At 32.7% G+C, this 22964-nt stretch overlaps 1 protein-coding gene and 1 long non-coding RNA gene across 3 annotated transcripts; one reads left to right on the top strand and one right to left on the bottom strand.

Annotated features, from left to right (window-relative positions):
- Positions 1-9850: 9850 nt before the first annotated feature.
- On the bottom strand, positions 9851-16040 carry LOC128171831 (uncharacterized). 2 transcript variants are annotated; one of them, XM_052837612.1, is made up of 5 exons: positions 15851-16040; positions 11635-11775; positions 11358-11449; positions 11071-11145; positions 9851-10822 (listed from the first exon to the last, which is right to left on the bottom strand). In XM_052837612.1, the coding sequence occupies exons 2-5, from the start codon at positions 11654-11656 to the stop codon at positions 10661-10663; spliced, it is 351 nt and encodes a 116-aa protein (XP_052693572.1). In that variant the 5' UTR covers positions 11657-11775; positions 15851-16040; the 3' UTR covers positions 9851-10660. The 2 variants fall into 2 exon arrangements, with proteins under 2 accessions (XP_052693572.1, XP_052693571.1); XM_052837611.1 differs by lacking the exon at positions 15851-16040 and having other exon boundaries at positions 11635-11896.
- On the top strand, positions 11950-17352 carry LOC128171834 (uncharacterized). The gene is made up of 4 exons (XR_008242151.1): positions 11950-13255; positions 13492-13557; positions 16686-16811; positions 17254-17352. It is a non-coding gene; the product is annotated as an uncharacterized LOC128171834 (long non-coding RNA).
- The last annotated feature ends 5612 nt before the right edge of the window (positions 17353-22964 follow it).

The following is a 22964-nucleotide window of genomic DNA, read 5'->3' as shown; positions in this document are numbered from 1 at the left end:
TGATATCATAATAGTTCCCAAATTTACGTTATTTTCCCCGAAATAACTTTTTTACCAATATGACATTGGGCGCACGGCGGGTGTAACCGGTCAGCAGAGGATGCTTACTCCTCCTAGGCACCTGATCCTACCTCTATCTTTTTGGTGGTGTTGCTCTGCTTTTAATTTGTATTTCCTTTTATGGATTTTTGAGATGGTTGACGGTTTGGTATTGTCATTTTTTATTGTGGAATTAATGGCTCTACCACACACGGGATACAATTTTAAATTCCATGTCCCCTGGAGTATGAGTTTTGACGCTAGGCCCAAAATGAATATACATTGTATAGTGTAAATGTATATAATGTTTAAAAATTATCCTCTCACCGAGAAGCAGTACATGTAAATAGATTTTGATATATAAACCAGATGGTGATTATGTGTAATAAATGGTTGATTATTCAAAAGCTGGAATAGGAAATATGAGAGTATTAAAAAGTTGGTTCTTTTGTTTAAACACCCACCGGAGAGATTATGTCTGTCCCTGGGGATGGGGGATGAGAGGTTGTTTAAATAAAACAGTTAATCTATGAAAACATATACACATTAAACCTATCTTCAAAGTTAACAAATATGGGGAAGTTATTTTCTATCAGTGTCTCGAACCTTTTCAATATCAGGTCATACGCTCTTGTTTTATAATTTTTACGCTAAAATCATAGGTTTCATAGTCCTTTTTGACAGATTTCAGACAGGGAGATGGTCATCATTACAATATTATAGTTTGTCTACTCCAGTATAAAATTTAATTTAATGCATACATGAGACTCCTCAACATGTTTATGATGCAGGTCATTGTGGTGACCGTTAAGGCCTATTGACCTCTTGTTTCTCGTTATAAGGAAAATCAGCTTACAGACGGGATATTGTTGCTGAGTGACTGTCTCCCTGGACTACATTAGTTGAATTACCAGTCTTTTCCAAGTCCAGGGCCATTGTTGACAGTTTGGGCGCATGCCTTTACCTGACCCATACCAGTTTCTTCGACAAACATAATAAAATGGTATAATATGGTTTTAATTGTGATGAAGGGTACATACAAAGCAGTACTTTTTCTGATTCTTTTCCAATTAATGATTCATGACCTCTATTACATCTTAAACAAGTTAAATTTACTCATACATGTGATAACTGTTATCTTTGAACAGAATGGTACACATTATAAACCGCATCATGATTTAAAAAAAAATAATTAGAACACTTCCAATTCCAATTTCGTTCTTTATGTCACATTGCATAACAACTTTCAAATTGGTATTGTTTTTAGTATAGAGTCGACTTACTGTTCTCTCCGTTTTAATAGGGAAAGGTCCACTGGGGGAGATTTAACGTTGTGAGCAGGTCATTTACCTGTACAAGTATATTGTGAACCACAACTAAAATGATAAACATGATAAAGTAAGGTATCAGCTCAACTGATGTTAATCAAATGATACCTGCACTTCTAGGAAAGGAAACAAGTGGATAGATTTTCTGAGGAAGTGAACTCATGTTACCTACCATGTACCATATTATATGGCAATTCAAACATTTGCAAGAAATGCAATGGAATGAGAAGTGGTCAAAATTCATGTACATGAAATAGAAATACTAAATATAAAAATATATAGTTATGTCAATTAACATGCATGCAGCCCTATAAAATAGAATTCATAATCGTAAATACGTGGAATTTTCTTATCTTGCTGGTCGGTTTTTAAAAGTTGTTTTGTGGTTATAACTGTGTGATACACTGATGAGGCACATCAGCTCCGAAAAAATACTAGGTCCGTATTAAACTCACAGTATTCGTTTTAACAAACAACTCTTAACAATGAAATAATTACCAAATGCAAGTTTGGAGTTTACACCAAATGCCACTCCTCTTCTCAGGTTTGACATCGTTTAAAGCACAGCATAGATGGTTTTGGCATCGATTAAACAGTATACTTTCCAGTCTCCTTTCACTTTCAAAATTATAAAGATCAGGTAGGTTATTACACAAGGGAGCTAATCTACGTCATCACAGGGATGACGTAATCACACTTTGTCAGTTATTTCCTCTCTGCTTGAATAAGAGGTAAGGTTGTTTTATACGCAGAGACTATATACTCATTTAATAGACTACTCTAACGGAATTAGATTAGACCGACTCTAAAACTGAATAACTATACAAACTGCTGTCGTTTTTAAAAACACCTCGCATTTATACAATTGTAAACCTTGGCAACGTTACCACACTTTCACTATTGTACATATATTGACACAAATATGCATATTTTACAAGAAACACACTTGTGAAATATTTTTGCCACTTTAAACTACTCAAATTATTGTCAGAACAAGAAAGTCACACACGTAGCAATGTTAATGGGTCCCGGCGCTAAAATAAGGCTAGAAAACGATATTATTTGAATCATGGCAAAAATACTCTGACCAGAAAAAAATATGTTACAATTATTGACAACGATGTTAAACATTATATTTGATGCATTTTTGTGACGTCATGTACTTTGTAATCAAGTGATGGTCGGAGCCAAATGTTGCAAAAGATCTATTTTAATTGCATCGGCGTAGGTGATTAATGACATTAAATCATTAATATTTTTAAAAAAAATCCTTTGTCATGTCACATACTATCACGTTGTTGGGCGTGAAATAGATATTTCGTTAATGAAAGATATTGTTGAAACTTTCCACAATATCATCAAAATAATGCACATTTTTTACTAATCAAAAAACATTGGGTAGATCCGTAGGTTTCCCAAGCACGATTCATATTAGTACTTACATTCTCTACCAATTTTACGTAAAATATTCTTAAATTCACCTGCGCCAAGCTGGTTTTTACATGCATTAAAATTTCTTCATTAAGTTGTTTACACGTAGCAGGGAAGGTCTTCAAACAACTAGTATATTATAAGTCTTTTACTTCAAACGAAGCTTTATCATTTGCCAATTATTTGATAATGGTTTTCAATATAAATGAATTCTGTAAGTCTAGCATTTCTTTTCTTTTTTTTTTCTTTTTTTTTTTTGGGGGGGGGGGGGGGTTCCAAATCAAATATATTTATATACATATTTTTCACAGGCGGACATTCTCTGTGTATAGGTGGAAGGGAATGTAAGAATAGTTTTTATATCTCTCAATCGAGTGCTCAGAGGGGAATTGAATATTGCGGATTACGCATGTTCTACATTTTCTGCTACACTTCTTGCGATATTAAGTAGGACTAATTCAAATTCTCTAACAGCCACGCGTTCTAAAAGCGGAGAGATGAATCCCTTTCTCTTGCATTTGCTGCAAGCTTGAAGCTTCGCCAGTTCGTAAGTTATTTCTGTATAAACTAACTTCAACTAAAACACTATAAGGTATAAGAGTGTATAAGATATATACGATAAAAAAACCCATTAAACTTTAAAAGGATTGTTATTGTATTGTCAAGAAATGTAAGTCATTAAAATGATTATGAACGTTTGGTGCAACAGTCCGACAACTTTTCTAATGACTACACGACTACAATGCAAATCCAGAGAGGAATGAAGCTACTAGCAAACCAGAGGTCAAGGTTACAAAGTCTATTTCTCTTTTTTTTTAACTAAGGTTGGCATAACAAGGTCTGCTTTAAAACATTTATGTAAAATAATAACACAAATAAATAAATGAATAAATATGCAAGACATTCTTTGCTGAATTTAAGTTCACAGAGATCAGACAAACTGATACCTCAATGAACTTGCTGCAATAAAATAACAAAAGTTAGACAAATGCTCTACTTTATAGTTTCGCGGCGCGTGAGCGGTTTTCTTAGAGCTGTTGCGAGAGATTACAATATCAGAAATACTTGTTAATAGGGCCTTGCTAGTAGTCAAGTTGAATAACTTTGACCATTTGTCTTTTTACCTCAATGCATCCAGCAAGCAAACCAAGTGCATTTGGGTAATTGTATTCAGCGCGTCGGCTCGCCCGCGCGTTCCTCTCATCTCTTTTATTCCAAGTAGTAAAACACTCAAATGACGTCAATTTTTCTTTTTTTAAAGCAGTATTGCTTACATTCATGTCAAGAAATTTCGATCCCGATCGTCATTACCTTGACAGATAGTTTTTAGTCACTTTTTTAACGGTAGGCGGTAAAGCTTTTATTAATCGTAGATTTATTCTTTAGTGACACAAACCAAAGTTATTTTCATTTCATTTTTTAATTCATGATTTTACAGTCGATATTGTCTATTTTACAATAACTGAGAGCGGTTATAATATAATATCATAATAGTTCCCCAAAATACGTTTATTTTCCCCGATAATTACATTTTTACCGATATGACATTGGGCGCACGGCGGGTGTGACCGGTCGGCAGTGTATTCTTATTCCTCCTAGGCAGCTGATCCTACCTCTACCTTTTTTGGAGGTCCGTGTTGCTCTCCTTTGAATTTGTATTTCCTTTTATCGATTTTTGAGATGGTTGACCGATTGTGAAATTCATTTTTTTATTGTGAAATTAATGGCTCTACCACACACGGGAAGCCCCATGTGAAATTTTAAATTTCATGTCCCATGGAGTATCAGTTTTCACTCTAGGCCCAAAATGGATATATAGTGTAAATGTATATAATGTTTAAAAATTATCATCTCACCGAGAAGCAGTACATGTAAAAAGATTTTGATATATATACCAGATGAAGATTATGTGTAATAAATGGTTGATTATTCAAAAGCTGGAAAAGGAAATATGAGAGTAATAAAAAGTTGGTTCTTTTGTTTAAACACCCACAGGAGAGATTATGTCTGCCACTGGGGATGGAAGATGAGAGGTTGTTTAAATAAAACATGTAAACTAGTTTTAGTTAATTTATGAAAACATATGCACATTAAACCTATCTTGAACGTTAACAAATATGGGGAAGTTATTTTCTATCAGGGTCTCGCACCTTTTCAATATCAGGTCATACGCTCTTTTTTTTATTAGTTTTACGCTAAAATTATAGGTTTCATAATCCTTTTTGACAGATTTCAGACAGGGAGATGGTCATCATTGCAATATTATAGTTTGTCTTCTCCAGTATAAAATTTAATTTAATGCATACATGCGACTCTTCAACAAGTTTATGATGCAGGTCATTGAGGTAACCGTTAAAGCCTATTGTTATACTTTCATGTTAAATACTGATATCTGATTGGTTAAGACGCAGTTAATAATATTTTCTATTACCCTCAGCGTTAGCAACGCACTTAGCAACGGGTAACATTAAAAAATGTTACATGCGCGAAAATTATGAGCGTACGGTTCGCTGTAGAATTCACGTTATTCCTATATAAGAGCAGTAAAATTTTCTGAAAAATTAAGACATTCAGTATAACAAAATAAATAGTGCCTGTTTGGGAGGATAACAGTTGAAATTGACACCCTTCGAAAACCATTGTCAACCTCCGCTTCGCGTCGGTTGACAATGGTTTTCTCGGGGTGTCATTTTCAACTGTTACCCTCCCAAACAGGCACTATTTATATAATGGCCTCTTGTTTCTCATAATAAGAAAATCAGCTTGCAGACGGGATGTTGTTGTTGAGTCACTGTCTCCCTGGACTACATTATTTAAATTACCAGTCTTTTTCTAAGTCCAGGGCCATTGTTGACAGTTTAGGCGCATGCCTTTACCTTATCCATATCAGTTTCTTCGACAAACATTATAAAATAGCATAATATGGTTTTAATTCTGATGAAGGGTACATGCATAGCAGACTTGCTTCTTATTGAAAACTGAAGTACTTTTTCCTGATTTTTTTCCAATTAATGATTCATGACCTCTATTACATCTTAAACAAGTTAATTTTACTCATACATGTGACAACCGCTATCTTTGAACAGAATGATACACATTATAAACCGCATCATGATTTAAAAAAAAAAATATTTAGAACACTTCCAATTCCTATTTCGTTATTTATGTCACATTGCATAACAACTTTGGTATTGTCTTAAGTATAGAGTCGATTTACTGTTCCCTTCGTATTAATATTGAAAGGTCGACTGGGGGAGATTTAACGTTGTGAGCAGGTCATTTACCTGTACAAGTCTACTGTGTACCACAACTAAAATGATAAACATGTATAAAGTAAGGTATCAGTTCAACTGGTGTAAATCAAATGATACCTGCACTTCTAGGAAAGGAAACAAGTGAATAGATTTTCCGAGGAAGTGAACTCATGTTACCTACCATGTACTATATTCTATGGCCATTCAAACATTTGCAAGAAATGCAATGGAATGAGAAGTGGTCAAAATTCATGTACATGAAATAGAAATATTAAATATGAAAATATAAAAAAAAAAAAAAAAAAAAAAAAAAAAAAAATAAAAATATGAAAATATATAGTTATGTCAATTTACATGCATGCAGCCCTAATATGTTTTACGGTGCGACCGTTGGGGCGAGCACAGCATGTGATCAAACAATGAATTATAATAAATTAATAAAATAAAATTAACAACGTGAAATTTGAATGCCAAAAAATAAAACATACCTATTTTTCAGTAAATTTTCATTATTCATCGTTTATAAGATTTGTTATAATTTATTTATTTATATGTAGAACAATAGTTTAATCTCAGATACAATGTTGTTAAATAATAAAGATTTTAATATATAAATATTCATTGCACTGCATCTCCACTTTTAAAGTGATTGTGATTATGATTGATTGATTGATTTCCCCCTTTTTTTTGCAGCAGACATTTTTTCTTAAACTTACATATAAAACTTGATTCATCATAGGGCTCCCCCCATGCTAAAATTTTTTTTATTTTTGTCAATTTATACATAGAAAATCGACTTACCATGGATTTGCCCCTCCACTTAAAAAAAAATGATTAATGTTTAATTTTATTTTTAATTTACGCTTAAAAATATTTGCTTATCATGTTAAAAGAACATGGTGTTGAAAATAAAGAAACCATTGAACTGCTAAAGAGCTGAAGGATTAGAATTTTCATGATTTATTTTTCTTTTTGCTTGCAAAGATTTTTTGGATGAGGCTGCCATCCACCCGACCACCCCCTTTAAAAAAGGCGCTGCTACGTATAACGTTCCGTTTCAGGAAATTTTATAGTGAATAAAATATTTGTGAGCATTCATCCAAATAAGTGCAATTTACAACTGTTTCCTGTATCTGAAAAAATGTCCTTATTCGTCAGCTGTTCTTTATTTTAGCCTTTGCAAGATTTTAAGAGGATTTTGGTCATTTCAGCAGATTTACAATAACTTCAATTAGAGTAATTTCCCCTTATCAGTGCTTATTGTGACGTCAAAGCTGACGTTGGTTAAGTGTCGTCTTACTCTTTAAAACTCCCCTTAGGAATAAAAGTATGCGAAGTATACTGTTTTATTTACTTAAAAAGCATGATGTTCTTAAAATTGCACATCTTATAAGCTTTTCAAAGGTTTTACTTTGATTCTCGGGAGAACGTGATGTTGGAACATGAGGTTGGAAACCATTGGTACTATGAATTGTGGGTCAAAATTTACTGACTCCGAAAAAATATATCGGATCAATGTGTAAACATTTGTGACGTCACACGATTATTTTTGATTGAAAGTGTACTGAGGTGAACTTTAGAGGTAACATTGACTGTATATCGCTTACATCGTTATTGTTTTACTGTCTAAATTTGTCTTGCTGATTCTCGTGAGAGTGTGAAGTGATAAAAATTGCCATGTTTACAGGGAACTACTGGGACGATTAAAACGATGCATTACTGGTCCGATTTACTGACGCCAAAAAAATCCGTTGAATGAATGTGCAACTAAAGTCCGAATTTTCTATTCACACACGCCTTGCCGGTAGAGCTCGCTTCGCGCCGGCGCTGCGCGCCAGCGAGCTGCGCTCGCTATAAAATAGAATTCATAATCGTAAATACGTGGAATTTTCTTATCTTGCTGATCGGTTTTTAAAAGTTGTTTTGTGGTTATAACTGTGTGATACACTGATGAGGCTCATCAGCTACGAAAAAATACTGGGATCCGTATTATACTCACAGTATCCGTTTTAACAAACAATTCTTAACAATGAAATAATTACCAAATGCAAGTTTGGAGTTTACATCAAATGCCACTCCTCTTCTCAGCTTTTACATCGTTTAAAGCACAGCATAGATTGTTTTGGCATCGATTAAACAGTATACTTTCCAGTCTCCTTTCACTTTCAAAATTATAAAGATCAAGCAGGAGCTTATCTACGTCATCACAGGGATGACGTAATCACACTTTGTCGGTTATTTTCTCTCGGCTTGAATAAGAGGTAAGGTTGTTTTATACACAGAGACTATATACTCATTTAATACACCACTCTAACGGAATTAGATTAGACCGACTCTATTACGCAAAAACTGAATAACTATCGAAACTGCTGTCGTTTCTAAAAAAAACTTATACAACTGTAAACCGTGGCAACGTTAACACACTTGCACTATTGTACATACAATTGACACATATATGCATATTTTACAAGGAACACACTTGTGAAATATTTTTTGCCACTTTAAACTACTCAAATTATTGTCAGAACAACAAAGTCACATACGCAGCAATGTTAAGGGGTCCCAGCGCTAAAATTAGGCTCGAAAACGATATTATTTGAATCATTGCAAAAATACTCTGACCAGGAGTTTTTCTTAAAATATATGTTACAATTATTGACAACGATGTTAAATATTATATTTGATGCATTTTTGTGACGTCATGTACTTTGTAATGAACGTGATGGTCGGAGTCAAATGTTGCAAAAGATCTATTTTAATTGCATCGGCGTAGGTGATTAATGACATTAAATCATTAATATTTTTAAGAAAAATCCTTTGTCATGTCTCATACATCAGTTGTTTGGGCGTGAAATAGATATTTCGTTTATGAAAGATATTGTTGAAACTTTCCACAATATCATCAAAATTATGCACATTTTTTTACTAATCAAAAGCGATTTACAAAAAAAAAATGGGTAAATCCGTTGGTTTTCCAAGCACGATTCACATTGGTACTTACATTCTCTACCAATTTTACGTAAAATATTCTAAAATTCACCTTCGCCAAGCTGGTTTTTACATGCATTAAAATTTCTCCATTCAGTTGTTTACACGTAGCAGGGAAGGTCTTCAAACCACTAGTTTATAATAAGTCTTTTACTTCAAACGAAGCTTTAAAATTGCCGATTATTTGATAATGGTTTTCAATATAAATGAATTCTGTAAGTCAAGCATTTCTTTTTTTTTCGGGGGGGGGGGGGGGGGGGGGGCTACTAATCAAATTTATTTATACACATATTTTTCACAGGTGGACATTCCCTGTGTATAGGTGGAAGGGATTGTAAGAAGAGTTTTTATATATCTCAATCGAGTGCTCAGAGGGGAATTGAATATTGCGATTTACGCATGTTCTACATTTTCTGCTACACTTCTTGCGATATTAAGTAGGACTAATTCAAATTCTTTAACAGCCACGAGTTCTAAAAGCGGAGAGATTAATCCCTTTCTCTTACATTTGCTGCAAGCTTGAAGCTTCGCCAGTTCGTAAGTAAACTTTAAAAGGATTGTTATTGTATTGTCAAGAAATGTAAGTCATTAAAATGATGAACATTTGGTGCAACAGTCCGACAACTTTTCTAATGACTACAATGCAAAGCCAGAGAGGAATGAAGCTACTAGCAAACCAGAGGTCAAGGTTACAAAGTCTATTTCGCCTCTTTTCTTTCTTTTTTTTTTACTAAGGTTGGCATAACAAGGTCTGCTTTAAAACATTTATGTAAAATAATAACACAAATAAATAAATGAATAAATATGCAAGACATTCTTTGCTGAATTTAAGTTCACAGAGTTCAGACAAACTGATACCTCAATGAACTTGCTGCAATAAAATAACAAAGGTCAGACAAATGCTCTACGTTATAGTTTCGCGGCGCGTGAGCGGTTTTCTTAGAGCTGTTGCAAGAGATGACGATATCAAAGATCGAAAACTTTCATTTTATTGGACAAGACTATGCCATTAGGTTTGCATATTGTTGCAGATGATATTTTCCAAACTTGAGCAATGAACCAACTTTCAAACGCCTTTTATAAAACGGTTCGATGAAATGTGTACTTATTGAGGTAAGTGATGAAATGTGTACTTATTGAGGTAAGTAAGACCCTAAGTATTAATCAAACAACCTCATTAAACATTCATCATTTGAAATTTATAAAATATTTGTAATTATAGCTGAAGCATTTACAGTGCCATAACTATCATTATTTCATAAAATTTATACATTTTGATTAAAATCGTACATTAAATGTAAGAAATCTAATCTTATGTTAAAAAGATATACATGTTCCTGGCTGAGAGCATCAAAATTGTAGTCCTCAGCAAGTATGGAAAGAATTTGCCTTTTAAAAGTCCAGGTCTCTGCTGACTTGTATATATCAGCTAGCAAAACAGCAGTATTCTCTGTACTGGACTGCATATTCTTCCCTATGGTTGTCATAAACATATTATGAAGAACATTTCCTTCTCCAGGACAAAAAGTTTTGCAGAGGACTCTCACACAATCTCTAACTTTGATGTGTATCGTCTCTGTGTGCGTTCACTGCATGTGGTCAATGATGTCTGGATTTGTTTCACAGGATTTTGTTAAAGGAGAGCAAAATTTGATTAAACATATTTAATCTAACCTGGTTGCAAACAGAAGACTGTGACTGCTGGCTGTCAAAAACTGTCTGACTTGAGGAAATGCTGCCTGATAATTCATATGATTGTTCTTGGGAATGCCTTTCACAATCCTGAAACATTAAAAAAACAAAAAATATCGATCATGCATCGATCACTTCAACTGATAGTAAAATTATGCATTATTTTATTGTTCGGTTAGAACAATTGAGATCTCTTTCATGTAGAAATAGAACAAAAACGACAGAGGTGATAATAAAAATAACCTTTATCAGAAATAGTTACTTTTAGATACACTATGAATCATATTTTCACATGTAAACATGTAACTGTTTGAAATATTCCGAAATTTACTATTTACTTTTATCCTTTTAATAATCCCCTGCGTTTCCTCATGAATACACTTTTCATTCTCTGTAGGTTTCATACAGGACAACTGAAATGTGTTAAAAAGAATGTTTCAATTTGAAATGCATAAAAATTGCCTTGAATATTTTTCATAAAGTCTTAATTTGTAATTTATGAATGTATGTCTTGACAGCTGCATATGGAAATCAATTTGGATTTCAATCAGTTTTTCTGAATATATTTTTCAACATATTTATTCTTTTTTAATTCATATGTGTATATATCATTTTAAAAACTCACGTCATCTTCTGTTTCGGTCGCCTCATCCTTTTGACTGACCTCATGTTGTTTAAACGACATTGTCAACTTCTGTCTGCAGCACGCACAAACTCCTACAAAGGTTGTTTTTTTTATGAACTATCCATCATCGTTTACATCAATATAAAAAAAAAATTCTAACAATATTTAATATTTGAAATATCTTGATCTTTCCATGAATTTAACTACTAAACGTGACCATATAGATGCTTTTAATGTTATTTTCCAAGTTCATTTCAATTGGATGTATAATAAATACCTGTGCCAATCAGTATAACCATTCCCGTACACTGTCTAATTTTTCCATGAGGTTTTCATTGATGTGCCTCTCCCGCTTCCTCTTGTTGTCATGATCGCACAAAATGGAGGGAATTCCACACAGTGGGGATGCATTATGATTCTGTTTTGATTTGCAAGATGGGTTTTACAAATGAAAAATGATTCCGAGGTTGGTCCAAAGATTAAACCAAATTCTGATAAAGCAATTACTCTGTCTTGTTCACTTATTGCTCAAAAACGTATTTTATCTGCACCGCAACTGATATAACTGTTTAAATTTTTAAAACTACAAGGTTTATCCATTTTACAAACATTTACATTTTCTTGAGTCTGACGTCTGCTTGACTATGTTTTGTTTACATACATTTTTATTAACTTCAATACGAAAGATTTAACAAAGGGGAATAACTCTAATGTCATTTTTTTGTGAAAGAGAGATAACTGGAAATAAATGAATGTAAGTAATGGGGGATTTACCAAAAGCAATATTTTCTATTTATTAGACCAGAGTTGTATGTTCATAAAAAATATTTTTCGTTACGTTCAATTGCCTGCCTAAAATGTTCGTGTACAAATACACTGATTATCTGACTATAAATTAAAACCCATCTAGTGTCCGAAACCCAAATATATTTATGAAGCATATCACTTTTTGTTTATTTTGGCACTGTAAATGCCATTTTGACCATCGATGAAAAATTGTAATGTCTATGCTATGGAAACTGAGTATATTCTGTCAAAAATTTACCCATGTAGAGTCTTTATATTGAACACTCTTAGATGTCAGAGAGATAAAATTCAGATCCATGATGATGCATGGCCACATATTTTTTACCCTTACAGAGAATTGATGTTAAAACATATACAGGTACACCAAGAAAAATATCATACTCTTCATAATATATTTACACATTGATAAGTATTTCAAAATAATTTTACCGTTATTTTGTGTAATATGTAGCCAACATCTACCATGAGAAGGTATGACTCTGTGAACGTAGTGAGCGGTATGGGAGTTGAAGTTGTAACTAACATCAATGTCTGATGTATAACAAAATATACCAATTATTAACACTGTACGACATTCAAACATTAACATTGAAAAAACTTGTTCCTGTATCAAATTTATGGAAGCAGTATGACTGCGTTTTCCATGTAACGAACTTATGCAATCAGATTTACTAATTTTTAATCTATTGAGTAATGTCAAATTATGCTCCATCATTGCGTGTGTTTTCTATTCTATCAAAACAACCATTTTCAGTTATAGCGGGAAAAATTTGACTGCACATTTACGTAACGAATTCATGAAATCGTGTTTACCAATCATGTTCACCAGCTGTTGACAAATAACAAATTGTTTTTCATCTAAATATCCGCGTGATTTTTTTTTCTATCAAAACAACCAATTTGTACATATGGTGCCCATTTACATGATTATTTTTTCACCTAATGTCAAAGGTTTATCTATTATAGATTTTTAAAATATTATAAACACCAGGTCTTTGTTGGCTGTTTCCATTATTCCACACAGCGACAAACTTCTACGTACCTGTGTCTTGCAAACACTTGATTATTTCAAAGGCTTGATTATTTCAAAGGTAAGAAAGTAGATAAATTATACCTGGCTATATTTTCGATGATTTAAAACTGAAAAGGAACAATAGTGGTTCATACATTTATAATTTAAAATGGTACACATGTTTAAATTGCTGGAATAGATTATCTGGTGTTTTACAGTAAAAGTGAACAGTGAAATTACAATATCGGTTAGACGCGAAATACACATCTTTTGTAAATGTGCGATAAAGCTAGAGATTTATTTGACATATTTCAGATGAAGGTTGTCGTCCTTTTGCTAGCTTGTTTTATTCTACTCATCGTTGGAAATGGAGCGAACGCAGTAACGAAATTTATATTATTTGTACATAGTAATTATATAATCGGTCAATTAATTATCAAAAATCTCTATTCAGTACAAATTTGAGTAAAAAAATGAAGAGCAGTGCAAGATAATGCTACAGTGTGTGTACACATACACAGTTAAAAACATCAAAATTATTCTCAAGTTAGACAATTACACTGCTCTGCTATGATAATAACGAAATATCATTGACATAATATCTATGCAAAATAAGGTGGTTTTTAATCACTGATTTTTTGTTTACCCCAGATGCAATGTTTATGTACTAAACAAAACAGTCAATGACGACTGCAGCTGAGTACATGTAGAAATCTGCTATTTACAGTCGCACATCCTGTTACGGCCACCTTTATTCAGCGGCCACTCGCCATGACCGGCCAGAGTTTACCCCTCCCGTTTAGTTTTTCACTATATTTTAACTACTTTAAGCGGCCACCTGTATAACGCAGTGTTTTAGATCCCGTGGTTTCAACATGTCTGTTTTCAACAGCCATTTGCTCTGTTTTGTCACGTGACTCCTGACTCTGACATGTGACCACGTCTCGAAAGAATCAAAACTTTGACAGGTGATGAGAAAATGACAAATAAACGAGTGTGTAATTTGAAATCTGCTGGGATTTTAATGAGATAATTGATTATAACACTTGTTTTCGTGTCGTTATATATCTACATGTACTTATATACTTCATTACAAAGTTATTAAATGGCCAGTCTTGTGCTTTACATGTACAGCAATTTGCCGATAATACGCACATTTTCTATAGAAAATTCCTTTGAGAGAATTAAAGGGGTGGTTATTATATGTCCCAATGGAATTTTGACACTTTTTAGAGGTTAAACGTTGATTATCGTAGTTCAGTACATACATGTAACCTTTGTACGGAAACGCTACTTCTGATTGTTTACCGCATTTAATCAATTTAAAATTATTGTTTCGGCGTATTTTGCAGAAAATGTTTTGCGTTTATTCCCTTAATAGACAAATTAGATTAAAACGGCCAATTAAAGTTAATATAAACTGTTTAATTATTTAGCAATCCGATCTGTGCATTCACCATATACGTGTTCGCCGCAATTACAGATGCTATAATTAATAAATCTGAGGATATTATAATGTATACATTACAGGTTCTACAAAACTCATTGGAGGGGATTTGAAATTTACAAGATCATTGTTCAAAGCGAAACTGAAATTCATTGCAGACGTGTAATTTTTTCCAGTTCTGCGCTTGTATTCCCGATTTTATATGCAATAATTTTAATGTATGATGCATCGATCTGGGGTCCTATTCAAAATGCTAAATTCAATTTAAAAAAAAGTATTTGTCTGCACTAATGTCTTATGAATCCGATGGTTCAAAATCATCATCAAAATATAGGAGAGCTTGATTATAGTTTTCAATTTTGCTCTGAAGATTTACAATGTGTCTTGACCAGTAGGCTTCTCTTCTCTCTAACCTATAACCTTCTGGTGAGAGCAGAAATGTCCATGTTAATTTTGCTCAGTTTTATGACATATTTTGAGGTACTAGCCTCATCAACCTCATCACCTTTTCAAGTATCCGTGTGGCTTGAGCCCCAAATGATAGAGATATAAAATAATCTGAATTGCATTGGCACTTCTGTATTTTGTAATTAAGGTGTAATAATTTCCTTGAAAACTTCACCTGTCATGAAAATTGTGAAAATAATAGCTTTTGAGAGCAATATGAGCTGCGATTTTCATGATTAAACTTTTTTTAACAAAAATGTCATTTTCTACTAAAATGACAAAAATATCATGGTTTTTAAATTTCCTTTTCGCCACATTTTTGTGAAAAGGTCCGTTAAAGGACCATAATCGGAGCGAAATTGAATTATTGTCGTCCTGTACAAAAATTGATTTTCTATATGTTCCTCAGAAAAGATATCTTTCCTCTGACATAATTAATGATTTTTTCCAACCTTATTTATCATAAAAGATTAAGTTACATGCAGACTCGGCATACTAGCAGGTTTTTACATCAAACTAAAATTCTAAAAATAGAGCTCATATTGCTTTAAACATGCATTTGTAAATACACTACATTGAAAATTATTTATCTATTAGGCCTAAGGCTAACCGAGAGTTACATGGACACTTGTGGCATATTGGCATATACTTCTCATTTTATATCTAGGTCACAATGTAAAAGCTTTTACAGTAATGTTGACGGGCACTGTTGTTAGCTAACTAATCAGAACAATGAACAATGCAAAGAAATAACAAAAGCTCTATCACAAACTAACTTACCCTGTTTTTTCAGTTTACTTTTAACACTGCTAATCACTCTCCCGCCGACCGAATATCCCGCGCGAATGTTTTCATCTTATCGCACACACGTTTTTCACTGTTGAAATATCATATCAGTCTAAAGCGATATCGTGCCCCAGATGGAATTTCCATTAACATTTGATCAGAGGACATATATATCCTAGCTAGTATCAGTCCCTGACACGTATAATTTAAAAAATTGCGACTGCATTTTGTCAATTGGTTCGAAGTATTCGTTCGTACAAACTCTTTTCGATCGAAACATTTAAAGAGAGATTTTATAATTACATTTAGATCACGATCCCGATGTTAGCAGGACTTTTTTTTTCAACGTCAGATTTAGTTAAATGAATGTTGATTGTTCTACACTATTAAACAATTTAAAACAATTAAATTTTATCTAATGCTAGAGAGATACAATTAACTAATTATCAGGAAATAAGAGAGTGGACAGAAATGGTATCATAGTTATCATGTTGATTGAAAAATGCATGAAAGACGTATTGAATTTTTATAACTGTTTACAACATCGCCTGTAATTTAATTAAAAATCAATGAATTCAAATATTTAAGTTTTGTGTATACACACTTATTTGATTTTGTAATAATTGTACGTTTGCAAAAAAAAAAAATATTAATGACATTTATAAGACGTGAATTAAACGTTTGATTAACGAGTACGAGAAAATGCAAATAAAAAGAAATTTTGATCTCGGTAACGTCGACAACACGTCGGATTTCTGATAGTCAAATTTGGTTGAAACCAGGAAGTCTTTAAAACGTTTTCTTGACGTCAGGATTTTTATTTTACCAGGAAGGTTCCGTACCAACCGTCAAACAAATGTCCACAAGATGTCACCGACGTCTTGATCACATATCGACCATTTTACAACGTCATATAGACGTTTTGTGTCAGCCGGGGACAGACAGACACACAAGGGTAAAAAAATATAACCTATTCTCCTTCGGTGTGGGTGTATAATGAAGAACAGTTGTAAAATAATCCAATTATAATCCTCTGTATGATCTTGTTAAACCTCCGTATGAAAGTATATCAAATGTAAATGAAATATCGAATTTTTCTCAGCTGGACTCGATTTCAATGGTAAGTTTAGAAAAGACATGTGTTGTTTCGTTTATGTTTCTCAAATATTGATGGAAAATGAAACGCGACATACTATACGGCTGAATAGAATTTTCAATTTAAACGACTTTATTGTCAAAACATGACACATTCATTTTACTCTTGTACATACAAATGAACCGAAAAATTGATTTTTTTTAAAATGTTCATTATTTCCAGAGACATTTTCAATAAAGAAAAGAGTTATTTAATAATATGTTGAACTAAACATTTGAAACTGATTTTGTTTTCTTTTCAGTTCATGAGGTTTGGAAAGAGGTAGTTTTATTGGGGATCGACGTGGAAAGTGCACTGCTTGAAATCTACCTTTAAAATCTGAAATCAATTAAAAATCGGTAAATTCTAATGATTTGTTGTTGATTTTTGTTTTATTTTTTGGTTGTGTGGGGAATTTAGCTCAAACAATCCGGACGTTTTGTTCGTTCGATGCAAATGACGGGATTTGTCTTGGTGCACTAGCTGCAAAGATGTAAATACAAAGTCGAAATAAGGCTTCTCGATACCCAATTTCCTGAGCTCGCAAATGGAATAATAGTTCAAAACAACATGTTAATACAATACATTAAACATGACATTTTTTGCATTGAGACAATAACCAAAAATATTTTTATAACCTTTAATTGCCTTTAACTAAGTAAGTCAAAGTTCTAAAAGGTGACCTTTATAACAGCTTTACTTAACTAAAATGTGATGTAATGTCCTACTTTGTCTTGTCTTTACATAAAAGTAAATTTAATATTTACTGGGACATAATACATTTTTTTATGAACATTAAACCTGACCTTTAAGAAAAGTAAAAATCAATTTTGATTATCTTTAATTACTCAAAATGTCATATTTAAGTGCTTTAAACATATCGTTCTGTGCATAGCAAAGCTGACCATTACAAACTGTAAAGATTAACTTTCATCATCTTTAATTATTCAAAATGTCATATTTATTTATCAATAACGACTTCTTTTAGTCGTTATTTCTTTCCAACCTCTGTCCTTGAATTCACATTTTTGATAAAAAAAAAACAAAAAACCGAATTAACAAAACTGTACATTGACGTTATGTTTTTATTTACTAGTCACTATGAAATTCAATCCAGCTTTTCGGGCCTTTACGGCAGTGCTCGGAAAACACATCGAATGTACAATTGTATTAACATTACCAGATGTTAGAATCTTATACAAAATGGACTTGATTCCCATTAAAAAAAAGTACCGGCTGTACAGCCTTGTATGCCACTTCGGTGGTTTTCAGCATACATTACATCGACTTTTTCTATTATTTTCAAGAACTAAGTTTTGTCAGCGGTGGTGATTGTGCTTAGGTCCAAACACTGTTTCACTTTCGGTTTGCCAGAGTAACTGCATAGGAGAGTTGATTAAAATCAACTCCCAAAAATAACTTTTTCTTAACAAACAATATTTGTCACCCTACGAGGTACAGTTAAAATATAGTATCATACATTCTATTTATGCACTTGCAATAAAATTATTTATTGACACACACATAAAATCCGGACATATTGTGCGACATTTTTAGACGCCCAGACAAAGCTTCGCTTATTGTTTTTTAACAAATTGTGTAAGAATTAAATGAAAACGAAATGCAGTTTATTACAGTTTATGTGCTATTAATTCGGTTAGGTCATGTGTTTTTAAAGCAATACTAGACTTCTCTTGCAATTCTCAGCTGCCAGCACTTTAAAAAAATCCAAAAGTATTTTTTTTTTTAATAAATTCCATTAGTTTTAGAGATTGCACTTTTTAGGATTGGATTGACATCTTGAAAATGAAGGTGCATGGATCTGGTCTCACTCGCGCCTTGCCCTTCAAAACCCACAATGGGCTGATTGATCTCCTAACGGGGGAACTGCTGATTACGACAAAAAGAACACGGTTGGTGTGACCGCCGGTCAGCAGAGGATGCTCACTCCTCCTAGGCACATGATCCTCCCTTTATTTATTTGGAGGTCCGTGTTGCTCTGCATTAAATTTGTAAATAATTATATGGATTTTTGAGGTGGTTCAAGGATTATTATTGCCATTTTTTTTTCAGTATGAAATTGAGATGATAGTCAATAGATATGGTCTAGCGTTTTTTTTTTGTTTTTTTTATTGTATATTCTTCTTAAATATGTTGTTGTATGTGCTTATTAGTACTTTTCCAGTTAACTAAAATGATTAAAACTTTACCCGGTATTATTTTGTATATCAAACAGTATATTTTTTAGTATGAAACAAAAAAAGATCCCTCACTTAAAGGGACTACTACAACATATCTATTTCAAATATAAGGTTGAAAGATACATATCAATTAAATCATGTGAAATAGTCAAATTTGACAAACACTGGTCAAACTTGAAAAATATTTTTGTACTGTAATTTTTCCTGTAAGCAATTAGAATGTGTTTCTGATATTTATGTGTGCAAGTGTATGAAAATGTGTGTGAGTGCCAATAAAAATTTAGTTTGTTTTTGATTCCTTGTAATAATTCTGAAAATGACGGGAAAAAATGATTAAAAAAGGCTTGTTAACGTTGACGGATTGTAAGTATTTTGAATATTTCAGAACAGTTAATAGTTGTCTCTATTTAATTTTGTTGTAAACACAACTTAAAGCTTATTGTATGTTTTTTTTTAAATAAAAATTTCTTTAAAACAAAGAAAGATGTTCAATGAATTTGATGATCGTTTGTTTGCCCATGCAGTTTATAATGTGACTTGCTTTACTACATAAGTAGTTTTAAGCCGCAATTGCTTCGTGTCATTTGTTATATCAGTTTGTTAGCCGTTTTGTATGAACAATCATTCTTCAATATTGTCATACTTCCTTTGGGTGTTTAATTATCCATTGTTATATTGGAGCATTTTTACAAGAACCTGGTCTTTTGCTTCGATGTAAACATTTATTTTTCACATTTACGCAAGTACTCACAAGCTAACAGAATGAAGCATTGCAACTCGGTGAACTGAATGTTAATTGAGAGGTCCGGAAAGGTGACTGAATGGCATTTGGTCACATTTTAGTTGACCGAATGGCACGTATTTATCCGATTCATCCATTGATGTAAATCGAGTACCATTTGTTTCCTGATTCGAAAAGAAACAATAATCAATGACTGCCAAGAAAGAATTTTATTCTCTGAAATTCGTAGGACTTCTGTTTAAGGCATTACAGCTCATCCCCTGAGGTAGCGGTTGGGCCAACACGGTCATATAGTATTTTTACAATTAATCTATACTACTATATTTAAATAATAGACTCGAATTTTTCGTTTTTAATACCAACAAATCGGAAGGTTACAGTCTTTTGTTTTATATTCTAAAATATCATTTGTACCTAAAGATTTTCAGTTTGATTTATTTTTTTCTCAACCAAGCTTCGCTAAGTAAAAATCCACGAAAATTGCTAAAAGAAAAATCCGGAAATCATCTAAATTTTGGGGATTTTACAATCTTGCGAATGCATATGCATTCACGCTAAATCACGAGAGGTAAAAATTATTAGTTTATGTTTCCCAATATCACATTTGCATAGATAAACTCAAAATCGATGATACAAATACGTTTAAATTCATTGGAAATTTGCAATATATCCTTGTCATCAAAGAACATACAGGAGATAAGTTTAACGCATATCATTTAATATGAAAATTCTTGAGAGTTCCGAATGTCAACATGAAGAGAGCACAAATGTTGGAAAAAATGTAGACTTATTCAATGATATGAATTGAATGTTTTAAGATGAAAAATATTTACACCCTAAAAATGGTTTTATAAATAATTTGATTGTTATTTTCAATGCAACTTCATTTGTTTTCTCCAAAATAGTTTCAGAGCGGTTCTGCGTTGTCTGCTCCATTGCGGGTATATGGGAGGCATTTTAACTGTGGTGAAGGCCCGACCGAGACACAGATAGATCATTCTAACTAAGCAGAGTATAGTGACATTAATAAAATTAGTTTGGTTATGTTAATGTCAACAATACGGCGTGTCGATGTATGCAATGTCAACCCGTACACGCACGAGTCAAAGTCTTGTGTTAAAAAATCTACTTGTTTACTTCTGCCGATACTGAATAAAATCTGACTGCATATAAAACAGCAAATTTTATATTCCATGTTTCAAAATGCAGGCAGGAGAGATTTTTTACAATTATATTTCCCCTAAATCGAATGTATGTTTCCTTAGATCCGAGTTCACTGTCTCAGAATCCAAGCGATGATCCACACAGATGATGAGTGTACGTTGAAAAGAGCAGTGGTGTTATCAAATCCTCCCACTGTATGTGTACAGCTTGGTGAGTGCTGTAATTATAAACAACAAATTTATCAATATATATTGTTCTTTTTCTGGGATATGAGAGATACAACCTAGAATCAGCACTGAGACCACAAAACATGGAAATGTACAGCTTGCGTTAATTTTCATCTGTTACCTTATGTATGTACTGTCAAAACTTATGAAATGGGCGGGGATGATTGACCCGGACGTTCGTATAGAACGCCAGATTAACATATATTCAAATATTTGTACCTATCTTCAAATAATTGTACCTATCTTCAATTCAATTGTACCTATCTTCAATTCAATTGTACCTATCTTCAAATTGAATTAGAGATAGGTACAATTCAATTATACCTATCTCTAATTCATCTGAAGATAGGTACAATTGATTTGAAGATAGGTACGAGTGCAATGAATTGAAGAAATGTACAATTGAAATAAAGATAGGTACAATTAAATTGAACCTATCTTCAATTACTAAAATATTGGCAATAATGAATACTCCCTGTATAGTACGTCATTTCCGTTACGTCACAATAAAATCGGGATCGGGATGATAAAATAGGCAATATGATTTTGTCAACTTTTCGAAAGATTGAGCCTATAAACAAACAAAAGCTCATAATAATTGTAACCGGTTTAATAAATAGAGTGATTATCAACTGAATTATACATTCTTTGATAAAATTATGGAAAAAAATAAAGCCAGTTTTTTTATTTAGGTATATAACATTAGTCACCCTAACTACGTCACTACCCTAACTCCGTCACTTTTGGGGTATTCGGGTATACATGTTTTTGGCTTACTTATTGATATACATGTATATTTTAAAAAGTAAATGATGCCTTTTGCAAATATATTGCACACACACACACACACACACACACACACACACACACACACACACACACACACACACACATACTTGCATTATGCCGAAACTCACTACATCAGACTTTACACCTGAAATTCGCTACACTATGTTCTAGTTGTGCTATTCAATATATAATTATATTTTTAAGTAATATAAGACATCTTTTTACTAACTATTCTGCTATTTGAAATAGGCCAAATCTCTTTGTAAAATTATATGATTTTATACCTGATAGTCACTACATGAGGTCGCATGACTCATTGTGACTACACACCAGAAACTCACTACAGTGTGTATTTCTTCCTAATTTACCCGAAAGTCAATACATCTAGCTAGTCATCTGATCGACTGAAGATTCAAAAGAAAATTTACCACATAAACCATTTATTACTGAACACAGAGAGAGAGAGAGAGAGAGAGATCTAATAATTTCAGCAAGCTGCAAGACGATCTAGATCAACTCCTTAACATTTGCCTCAGGCTAATCTAATCAATTCATTATGGTATACTCAAGATGCATATATTGTCAAATTCGTGGAGAACAATATATACTAAGTGAATTCTGGATAAATAAGATTTGACTGATTTTACACTTTTCTCCACATATGCACGTTTTCTATTTAAACTACATTATATTTAGCACCAGACCCTACTTCGATACAAAGAATCTTATGTTAATTACATATATAATTCAATTGTGTAAATTCATTCAACATTTTATGTTATAAGTATTGTAATTTGAAACATATACGAGACAGTAATATTTCTTGTCAAAGGACATGCAGTCTAGTACC

This window comes from Crassostrea angulata, chromosome 2 (assembly GCF_025612915.1).
Source record: "Crassostrea angulata isolate pt1a10 chromosome 2, ASM2561291v2, whole genome shotgun sequence".
NCBI lineage: Eukaryota > Metazoa > Mollusca > Bivalvia > Ostreida > Ostreidae > Magallana > Magallana angulata.
This window is presented reverse-complemented; position numbering and strand designations above follow the sequence as displayed.